This window comes from Danio rerio, chromosome 18 (assembly GCF_049306965.1).
Source record: "Danio rerio strain Tuebingen ecotype United States chromosome 18, GRCz12tu, whole genome shotgun sequence".
Lineage (NCBI taxonomy): Eukaryota > Metazoa > Chordata > Actinopteri > Cypriniformes > Danionidae > Danio > Danio rerio.
The window spans coordinates 7,596,166-7,608,202 of record NC_133193.1 but is presented as its reverse complement, the minus strand read 5'-3'; the positions used below and the strand labels follow the sequence as shown (position 1 = coordinate 7,608,202).

Here is a 12,037-nt window from a genome sequence, read left to right as displayed (position 1 = left end):
TTAATTTAATCACTTTTTCCAGAAATGAACTTTAGCTTCATTACTCCTGTCTTCAGAGTCACATGATCTTTCAGTAATCACTCCAATATTAATTATTATTGTTATCAAATCAAATCAAATCACTTTTACTGTCACATCATCTGCAGCACGTGTGCTATGATGAGTGATAAGCTTAGTTGCTGGCTCCAGACATTATAAAATACAGACAGTGCAAATACAATGACAATGTAAAATTGACAGCGATATGTACAATGAATACGATTCCACGTAGTTGTAGGCAGTATTGTTTCAAGTATTGTTATTATTAATATGTATATTATTAATGATGGTAATAGTAATAAAAACAATAATGACTGGAGTAATCATTTAAGTTGAAACTGCATACAATAAGGAAGCAGTTATTTAAAATTGTAATAAGTATTTAACAATCCTTTTTGCATTTAATAAATGCCCCCTTGATGAACAGAATAATTTTCTTAAAAAAAAAACGACTCCAAACTTTTGATCGTTAGTGTTTTTATTTTATGATTTATAATTATATACTATTAATTATATATATATATATATATATATATATATATATATATATATATATATATATATATATATATATATATATATATATATGTACACAGTTGAAGTCAGAATTATTAGCCCCCCTTTTAAATATTTCCCAAATGATGTTTAACAGAGAAAGTTTTATTTGTTTTATTTTGGCTGGAATAAAAGCAGTTTTACATTTTTAAACACCATTTTAAGGTCACAATTATTAGCCCCTTTAAGCTATTTATTTTTTCCCGATAGTTTACAAAAAAACCATCATTATAAAATAACTTGCCTATTTACCCTAACCTGCCTAGTTAAATTAATTAACCTAGTTAAGCCTTTAAATGTCACTTTAAGCTGTATAGAAGTGTCTTAAAAATATCTAGTCAAATAGTATTTACTGTCATCATGGCGAAGATAAAATAAATCAGTTATTAGAAATGAGTTATTAAAACTATTATGTTTAGAAAAGTGTTGAAAAAGTCTTCTCTCCCTTTAACAGAAATTGGTAAAAAAAATAAACAGGGGGGCAAATAATTCTGACTTCATATATATATAACATGACTAGTCTGTTATGGATTTTTATGAATAAAGGATAATGAAATTAATAAATAAACTTTTAATAAATAATACATTTTATATATCTACAATATGAAACAGACAAAACAGTAAAGATTTTCTAAATAAATAACTAATTAATGCAAGGAAATGGGTAATATTATAAAAAAAAACTTGATAAAGTCACAATTGTCATTGCAAATAAAATGCAAATACAAAAAAAAAAAAAAACGGTTTGATAAAAGCTTATAATAAATTAAGAAACTATGAACCTGTATGATGTTTTGTAAAAAAAAAAGAGATTAATAAGAATAAATTAATTCTGAATTAATTTTCATTTTCATTGCTTAAAAAAAATACAAATATATTTTACAAATCTTGTATTATATATAATTTACCTGACTGCATTAACCAAAGCACAAATATTCAGAACTAAAGGGAATCATTTTATAGACTTTTATCAATTTAATTTGAGGTTGTTAATTAAAAGCCAAACACTGACAGTAAAAGCTGAAGATTCAATTTCTTATCTATGCTGGAGCCTCATTCACGAGTCTGTTTTCCGTCCTCTCTCTGTCAGCTGTGTGGTGGATGAGATGGATTTCTCCATGCTGGAGCTGGACGAAGCGCTCAGGAAGTTTCAGGCTCATGTTCGGGTTCAAGGAGAAGCTCAGAAAGTGGAGAGACTTATTGAAGCCTTCAGGTGAGAAACACACAGAAGAGTCATCTCCTCACAGCAAGAGGTTGGCATTTCTGTGTGGAGTTTGCATGTTCTCCTCGTGTTCATGTGGGTTTTCTCCGGGTGCTCCGGTTTTCCCCAGTCCAAACACATGCGCTATAGGTGAACTGGGAAAGCTAAATTGGCCATAGTGTATGCATGTGAATGAGTGTGTATGGGTGTTTCCCAGTACTGGGTTGCTGCTGGAGGGCATCTGCTGCATAAAACATATGCTGGAATAGTTGGCGGTTCATTCCGCTGTGGCGACCCCTGATAAATAAGGGACTAAGCCGAAGGTAAATGAATGAATGTTTAACAATGTTTCACATGCTCTACAATTAAGTTTTAATTATTATTTACATAAAACATTATGTCTACAGTTGATTATTCGCCCTCCTGTGATTTTTTTTCTTTTTAAAATATTTCCCAATTATTAAAACATGAGTTTCACCAAGTATAATATGCACGTATACATCAGCTGTTGTTCTTTCCTTCAGTCAGAGGTATTGCATGTGTAACCCAGACGTGGTGCAGCAGTTTCACAACCCCGACACCATCTTCATCCTGGCCTTCGCCATCGTGTTGCTCAACACAGACATGTACAGTCCCAACATCAAACCAGAGCGCAAGATGCTTCTGGAGGACTTCATCCGCAACCTACGAGGTGTGTATGTGTGTGTGTGTCTTTATTTACAGTTGAAGTCACGATTACTCGCCCTCCTTTGATTATTTCTTTATTTTTCAATTATTTCCCGAATGCCGTTTCTTTCACAGTAGCTCCTTTAATATTTTTTCTTCTGGAAAAAGTCTTATTTGTTTTATTTCGGCTAGAATAAAAGCAGTTTTTATTTATTTATTTTTTATTAATTAAGATCAATATGATTAGCCCCCTTATGGCCTATTTCCACTGAGTGAGGTATGGTACGCCCAGGGCGGCGCGTCCACAGAGGCGACCTAGGTGGCATCCGTGACACAACCCCCCCGGTCCTCACTTTCATCCATGACAACCAGGTCTTCACTTTGCGAACCGGTTACTTCTGTTTTCACTTTCAGGTTGAGGGCGGCGTGATTGTCGTTTGCCTAGAGTGCCAGTTCCGCTTGCTCAGGCCCTGGGTACACTTTTTTAGTCGTTTCCACTGTCAACCAATCCATACTTGAAACAATACTGCCTACAACTATTCACCTATTCATTGTACAAAAATCATTGTCAATTTTACAATGTTCTGTTTTTTTGGGAGTATGCTGTTGTATTTTGCACTGTTGTTGTATTTGCATTTTATCAAATCTGTATTTTCTACTGTCTGGAGCCAGCACCTAAGCTTTTCACTCATCATAGCACACGTGCTGCTGATGTGACAATAAAAGTGATTTGATTTGTCAAAAGTTACCTAAAAGCAAACCGTACCATACCACACCACATTTTGGGTATCATTTTAAAAGGTATAGTGCCTAGCACGTAAAAATGGTATCATAAAGCCAGAGCTAAACGCATAGCTGAATGCTATTGGTCTACAGAGAAACGTCACTAGCGCATGCACAAGCAGGAGAATGAAAACAAAGGAAGCGCCCTCTTTTAGGGTACTTTCACACCTAAACTTTTGTTTCGGAACCTGTCTCGTTTGCCCAGTTAGCGCAGTTCGTTTGGCATTTGTGAATCGTTTGAGTCGTTTCTTGAAGACAGCGAGTGACTCTTCCGTTTTGATGCAGTTCGGGAGTTCATTCCACCAACTGGGCAGATTGAATGCGAGAGTTCGGAAAAGCATTTTCTTCCCTCTTTGCGATGGAACCACGAGGCGACGTTCATTCACAGAACACAAGTTTCTGGAGGGCCTATAAATCTGCAGAAGTGAGAGGAGATAGAAAGGAGCAAAGCCAGAGGTCGCTTTGTAAGCAAACATCAGAGCTTTTAATTTGATGCGAGCAGCAACTGGCAGCCAGTGCAAACAGATGAGCAGCGAGGTGACATGTGCTCTTTTAGGTTCATTAATGTCTAAAAATGAATGGAAGTGAATGAGACCGGAAATCTCAAGCCAAAAAGATTCAAATGGCTGCACCCGCTTGTCGGCGAAGAATAAGTCCTATTCAATAAACCTTTTTCTTAGAACACAAATTACCCATTATACTTTGTGTGTATTAGCAAGGAGAATGCTAAGAACAGCTGGTCGGCAGCTGATCTGTGTAAACAGTCACATTTGAACAGCTTTGAAACGATAGTTTTAATCTACTTTGCCTGCTTTTATCATCTTTGAACTAATACTGTTGTTGATCAGCGCCATCTCCTGGACTGATCATTTAAAACATGTGATCTAATAGGACGGAAAACAGCTGCTGTGAGGCATTTTCCCCTCGTTGTCAGACGACATCTTCAGCAGTTTAAATGGAGCCTCGTCATCGTTAAAGACAACAGTTTATCTTTCTTTCAAATGTATAACCAGCCCAAACAAAGGTTATTCTCCATAATGTTTGACACACACACATAGCCTGTACTGTTTCACTGACACACTGATTTTAACAACTGTGACAATGCCTAAAATACACATTACATAAAGACACATTCCATGCCTAAATAACATAGTTAAGCCTCTAAATGTCACTTTAAGCTGTATAGAAGTGTCTTGAAAAACATCTAATCAAATATTATTATTGCAAAGATAAAATGAATCAGATTTATTAGAAATGAGCTATTAAAACTATTATAATTAGAAATGTGTAGGAAATAAATTCTCAGTTAAACAGAACAGGGGGAAAAACAAACAGGGGGCCAATACTTCTGACTTCAGCTGTATGTGTGCTGTTAATTCAAACAGTTTTGAGGTCACAGATCTAACATTTGACTTTAAATCTGGCCAATTTTTAATCAGCTTTCCATCTTCATGTTTAAATTTGCATTTTTGTCATATCAAACGAGACATTTGATTATCTCTGAGGAGCGTAGGAGCTGTGTGTGTGTGTGTGTGTGTGTGTGTGTGTTGGACTGATTCCTGGTCTCTGATCAAATAGTTTTTGATCTGTTGCCTGCTTTCTGTGGATATAACAAACACATATGGTGTAAGAGAGCTGTTTTTAAAGTGAGATGTAAAGACACGGGGACTGCAGGAAAATCAGAGCTTGCTATTAGTCGAGCTCTGGTTTATCATGGGCTTTTCTATAGAGACAAATACAGTACGACACGTAAAAGGTGCACAATCAAACTTCTGCTATTACAGGAAGCTTGTTTCCCTTGTTTTATGCAGATTTTAAATAGGTAGTATAAATTGTAAGTTAGAAATTGTAACTGCTTAGCAACCACACTAAATTATCTAGCGACTGCTTAACAAACACTCATCTGATCCTAGTAACTGCCTAGCAACAACCCTGATTACCCTAGCAACTACCTAGCAACCAATTATTTGATCTTAGTTACTTCCTAGCAACCACACTGTTTACCCTAGCAACTGCCTAGCAACCACTCGTTTGATACTATTAACTGCATAGCAACCACACTCTTTACCCTAGCAACTGCCTAGCAACCAGTCGTTTGATCCTATTAACTGCATAACAACCACACTTTTTACCTTTGAAACTGCTAGGCAACCACTCGTTTGATCTTAGTAGCTGCTTAGCAATAATCCAGACTACCCAAGCAACATCCTAGCAACCACTTGATCCAAGTAACTGCTTAGCAAGTACTCTTTACCATGGCAACTGCCTAGCAACCACTCATTTGATTCTAGTAACTGTCTAGCAACACCCCCGATTACTCTAGCAACTTCCAAGCAACCACTAATTTGATCCTAGTAATTGCTTAGCAACCAAACTATATAACCTGGTAACTGACTAGCAAACACTAATTAGATCCTAGTAATTGCCTAGCAATCACCCAGACTTCCCTAGCAACATCCTAACAAACACTCATTTAATCATAGTAACTGCCCAGCACCCACAAAGATTACCCCCTAGCAACTGCCTAATAAACACTCATTTGATCATAGTAACTGCCTAGCAACAACTCAGATTAACCTAGCAACTTTATACTTTATAGCAACCACTTATTTAGACCTAGTAACTTCCTAGCAACCGCTCAGATTACCCTAGCAATTGCCTAGCAACCAGTCTTTTGATCCCATTAACTGCCTAGCAACCACTCATTTGATCATAGTAACTGATAAGCAACCACACTCTTTACCTTAGCAACTACCTAGCAACCTCTTATTTGATCCTAGTAGCTGCTTAGCAATAATCCAGACTACCCTAGGAACATCCTAGCAACCACTTGATCCTAGTAACTGCTTAGCAACCACTCTTTACCATAGCAACTGCCTAACAACCATTAATTTTATCCTAGTAACTGCCCAGCAACAGCCCAGATTAGCCTAGCAACTTTATAGTAACCACCCATTTGATCATAGTAACTTCCTAGCAACCACAATGTTTACCCTAGCAACTGCCAAGTAACCACTCATTTTAACCTAGTAACTACTTAGCAACAACCCAGATTATCCTAGCAACATCCTAGCAGCTACACTCTTTACCCTAGCAACTACCTAGCAACCACTTACTTGAACCTAGTTATTGTCTAGCAATAACCCAAATTATCCTAGCAACATCCTAGCAACCACTATTTGATTGTAGTAACTTCCTAGCAATCAGTTATCTGATTCTAGTAACTGCCTAGCAACCACAATTTACCCTAGCAACTACCTAGCCTCCACTCACTTGATCCTATTAACTGCCTAGCAATAACCCATACTACCCTAGCAACATAGCAACCACTAATTTAATCCTAGTGACTGCTTAGCAACCACACTATATTCCCTAGCAACTGCCAAGCAACCACTCATTTTATCCTAGTAGCTGCCTAGCAACAGCCCAGATTACCCTAGCAACTTTTTGGTCTGCTTATTAACTGAATGAACTGCCCTTCAGGAGTGGACGATGGAGCAGATATTCCACGGGAGATGCTGGCTGGGATTTATGAGCGGATTCAGCAGCGGGAGCTTCGATCCAATGAGGACCATGTGACCTACGTTACCAGGGTGGAGCAGAGCATTCTGGGAATGAAGACGGTGAGTCAGACCTCTACTAATTAAACAAAGGTCACGTAAATCTAAAAAGTGCAACATCTTTCCTTTCAGTCTGAGGATAAAACAGCTGAAAACAGATCTGTAAAGGTGATCACACTGAGATTTTATTAGACAGTTATTAGCTGGACTAGCTCATTAACTTCACTCATACTAGTGTGATTTGAAGAAACCTTAAAGGGACAGTTCACCCCAAACTGAAAATTCTGTCATTTATTTACCCTTCACTCAAACCTATTTGAGTTTCTTTCTTTTCTTCAACACAAAAGAAGATATTTTGAAGAATGCAGGTAGCTGGGACTCACTTACTTCCATAGTCATTTTTTCCTATATAAAAGTCAATGGAGGCAGCATGGTAGTGCAGTGGGAAGCACAATCGCCTCACAGCAAGAAGAAATAAATAAATGAATAAATGAATGAATAAATGAATGAATGAATGAATGAATGAATAATTGAATGAATGTATGAATGACTGAATAAATAAATGAATAAACAAATAAATGAATGAATGAATGAATGAATGAACAAATAAATGAATAAATAAATGAATGAATGAATAAACAAATAAATAAACGAACAAATGAATGAATGAACAAATAAATGAATGAATAAATGAATGAATGAATGAACAAATAAATGAATGAATGAATGAATGAATGAATGAATGAATGAATGAATGAACAAATAAATAAACGAACGAATGAATGAATGAATGAACAAATAAATGAATGAATAAATGAATGAACAAATAAATAAACGAACGAATGAATGAACAAATAAATAAATAAATTATTGAATGTATGAACAAATAAATAAATTAATGAATGAATGAACAAATAAATAAATGAATGAAGAAATAAATAAATGAATGAATGAATAAACAAATGAATGAATGAAATAATTAATTAAGGAATGAACAAATAAATGAATAAATAAATGAATGAATAAATAAATGAATGAACAATAAATAAACGAATGAATGAATAAATGAATGAATGAATGAATGAATGAATGAACAAATAAACGACTTAATGAATGAATTAATGAATGAACAAATAAATGAATGAATGAATAAATGAATGAATAAATGAATGAACAAATAAACGACTTAATGAATGAATTAATGAATGAACAAATAAATGAATGAATAAATGAATGAATGAATAAATAAATGATTAAATAAATGAATAAATGAACAAATAAATAAATGAATGTATTAATGAACGAATGAATGAATGAATGAATGAACGAACGAACGAATGAACAAATAAATAAATGAATGAATGAACGAACAAATAAATAAATGAATGAATGAATGAACAAATAAATGAATAAATGAACAAATAAATAAATGAATGAATAAATAAATAAATAAATGTACGAATGAATAAATGAACGAATGAATAAATGAATGAATGAATAATGAATGAATGAATTGTTCCATCCATCCATCCAATTTATTAAATTATTTCTTTTAATTGTTATTATTTACTTTTCCTTATTACTCTTATTAAAATCAGTCATTGTCTGCTGATTTGCATAGATATGCTCATGTTATTAATGGTTGGAATGTTGATTAGAAAGATGCAATAAAAATTAAACATTGTTATATAAATTTGTTTTGGTCAAAGTAAACCATTTTAACAACAGCCATCAATAACTGACAAGTACTGAGTCTGCCTTCTAATGAGAGAAATGCCATTCTTCAACTTAAATGACCCCCAAAAACTTTCCTTAGTCTGAAGTTTGATCAACGAAATTAAAAATAAGCTAGCGATATTCACATTCCAGTTTCTGGTCATTAATTTTTGCCACCTCTGTATTCTAACAGCTGCGTGAATCGGTTTATCAGTGTGTGAGCTATAAACGTAGGACTAAAGCAGGACTCATTAGTTTGCTGCTGTAATTTCAGATTTCACATGACAGCGCTGCTAAACATTGTACCTCGGCATGAAATATTAATTCTTGTCTCCAGCCGATGCTGCACCAGACATCCGCATGTTCATTTCCTGTGCTGATGGAGGCTGAATCTCCTGGACTCATTTCACTAGATATTCAATCTCTCTTTGTTTCTTTAGATCCTGTCGGTTCCTCACCGCAGGCTGGTGTGCTGCAGTCGACTCTATGAGGTCACGGATGTAAATAAACCGCAGAAACAGGCTTCACATCAGAGGGAGGTTTTCCTCTTCAATGACCTGATAGTGGTGAGAGACACATTCATCAAAACATACAGTATTTCATGTGAACACTGAAAATGCAAAGTAAGACATGAGTGTTTTTCTTTGTTTCATGATGCTATAGATCCTAAAACTGTGCCCTAAGAAGAAGACTGCCGCCACATATACGTTCTGCAAGGCCATGGGTTTACTGGGAATGCAGTTTCACCTGTTTGAGAACGAGTGTAAGATTACAAACACACACAAAATCCCAAAGTCCTTTGTAATAGTGTTCACACAAAAAAATTAAAGTAAAATATGCGCACCTACATAAGAAACCAAAACAGTATTACATGTCTTAACTCTAAAAAGGAAAAATATATATATAAATAAATAAAAATGTCTCAGGTGAGGTTTGAACTCGGGTCAGCAGCATCATAATGCAGTGTGCTGACCCAACACAATCTCACGGCAATTCGTAACTTTTTCATTTAGTGGCTGATTCGTATGAATTCGTACGATCTAATTCGTATAATTTAGTACGATTTGCTTATCCCCCAATGACGGTTGGGGTTAGGGGTGGGGTCAGGTGCCATGCCTACTTTTTAAAATCGTACCATTTCGTACGACTGAACTCGTACGAATTCGTACGAATTAGCCACTAAACTGGCAAAACGTAAAATACTTACGTTTTCTCGTGAGATCAGGCTGGCTGACCACTGGACCACAATGGCACTTTTTTCCCCCTTTTTAGATTTCAAATCAAGTTATTTCAGATTTATTAATGTAGTGAATCCTCTGATTTTCATTGAGCAGGTGTAATATTCATTATTATTAATTATTCAAAATCTTATATTCACTAAGGTGCCTGCATTTTGGGTTGCGAGAAAATAAATAAAAAGAGCGGAGCTGCAACAAAATAATGAAGAAAAAGAGTGAGGCTATGGTCAAATAAACAAATAAATGAAAAAAGTGCGACTGCTGAGAGTGCAAACAGCTTGGGACACCAGCCCTCACGGCCAAAAAACCAACCGGCCCACCGGCAATTCTCCCGGTCCTCCCGATTAGCCAATCTGGGTCTGGTCAGAGGGCTGATATTTAAAGATTTTAACAAATAATTTGAATGATGATACATTACTCTGATATATCGGTGGCGATGCAGTTACGCAGTAGGTAGTGCTGTCGCCTCACAGCAAGAAGGTGGCTGGTTCGCTCAGTTGCCGTTTCTGTGTGGAGTTTGCATGTTCTCCCTGCGTTCACGTGGGTTTTCTCCGGGTGCTCCGGTTTCCCCCACAGTCCAAAGACATGTGGTGCAGGTGAATTGGGTAGGCTAAATTGTCCATAGTTTGTGGATGTGTGTGTGGATGTTTCCCAGAGATGGGTTGAGGCTTGAAGGGCATCCGCTGTGTAAAAACTTGCTGGATAAGTTGGTGGTTCATTCCACTGTGGCGACCTCGGATGATCAAAGGGACTAAGCCGATAAGAAAATGAATGAATGAATGACTCAGGTTAGGTTTGAACTCGGGTCAACGGCATCGTAACGCAGTGTGCTGACCACTGGACCACAATGGTGCTTTTTCCCCCCTTTTTAGATTTCTGATCAAGTTACTTCAGATTTATTAATGTAGTGAAACATCTGATTTTTATTGAGCAGGTGTAATATTCATTATTATTAATTATTCAAAACCTTATATTCACTAAGGTGCCGCTGTTTGAGGTCGTTTGATAATTACGTCATCATTAACCTGTGGGCTGCATTTTGCTCACAGGGCTGCAAGAAAATAAATAAAAAGAGCAGAGCTGTGGCAAAATAATGAATAAAAAGAAAAAAAAGTGCGACTGCTGAGAGTGCAAACAGCTAGGGACACGAGCCCCCACGGCCAAAAAAACCAACCAGCCCACCGGCAATTCTCCCGGTCCTCCCGATTAGCCAATCAGAAGGTCAGAAGGCTGATATTTAAAGATTTTAATACATAATTTAAATAATAATAACATTATTCTGATATATAGGCTACTGTTATGAGTAACTCTTCAACTACGGGCACTTTTATGTCCTTTGATCATGTAGGAGCCTATTTGTTTGGATTTATTAACCTATGTTATAGTATGATGCATTTCAGTTTTAAATATTTTTGTTTTAAATTGTTTGCATTTGAGAAATTCATATGTGTAGTTCAGATGGATATTTTGTCAATTTTGCATTGAGTATATGTAGCATGCCTGTAGCCAGGGGGGTTCGGGTGGTTCGAACGATGGGTGGTCAGCGGCGTATACTTATTACTAAGTCATATTTACATGTTATTTCACACTGAATAAATTCAGAGTAGCATGGTGAACAATATAGGGAGCGCATCACAGGCTGTCACTGTTCAAAAATGACCCAATGTGAATATAAAAGCAACTTCAGCTCAGTAAAGCAGGCTAGGCGGAATAGCGCTGTTCACTGATGTTTTATTGTTAAACTAAATATAAATATACATTATTGATGCTGTCAAAGGTCCCTTATGAAACAAAATAGTCACATCAGTCTTTCACCAGGGGATTTCAGTCGCTGAACAACACTTCTGTGCATATAACCCGCCATTCATAACAACACAAGCTACATCAGCTTTGCGAGGCTAAGATACTTTTAAAACAGAACATTACCTCTCTAACAGAAATACTACCGCCATGGTGACCTTCCTCCAGTGTGCAAAACTCACTCCAATATTGATTCAGGATTTTACAAAGTTTTGATTCAGCATTTGTTGTTACTGTTGTCACTCACTAACAAACAGCTGATTTACGTGAATGGGTGCGCAGTCATTCAAATCTGCAGTTGTTGACAGTACATTTGAGCTGCTTATCAGAATTATGGGAGATGTCGGCCCAACAATGTTTAATGAAATGAACATTTTTTTTTGTTTTGTGCCTCACCCAGAATATATAAATACATATAAAAAAACATTTAGATCATTTACTTTAATCATTACTATTGGAATGTGAAGAGACTTTCAACC

At 36.1% G+C, this 12,037-nt stretch overlaps 1 protein-coding gene across 4 annotated transcripts in view; it reads left to right on the top strand.

The window, feature by feature from the left end:
- Positions 1-12,037, top strand: part of iqsec3b (IQ motif and Sec7 domain ArfGEF 3b) — a 71,541-nt gene that overhangs the window by 30,945 nt on the left and 28,559 nt on the right. For all 4 annotated transcript variants that reach the window (XM_073930221.1, XM_009293398.5, XM_677830.9 and 1 more), the window contains exons 7-11: positions 1,685-1,807; positions 2,320-2,486; positions 6,728-6,867; positions 8,961-9,086; positions 9,184-9,283. In XM_073930221.1, coding sequence (XP_073786322.1) covers positions 1,685-1,807; positions 2,320-2,486; positions 6,728-6,867; positions 8,961-9,086; positions 9,184-9,283 — 656 coding nt within the window. The remainder of the gene's footprint in view (positions 1-1,684; positions 1,808-2,319; positions 2,487-6,727; positions 6,868-8,960; positions 9,087-9,183; positions 9,284-12,037) is intronic.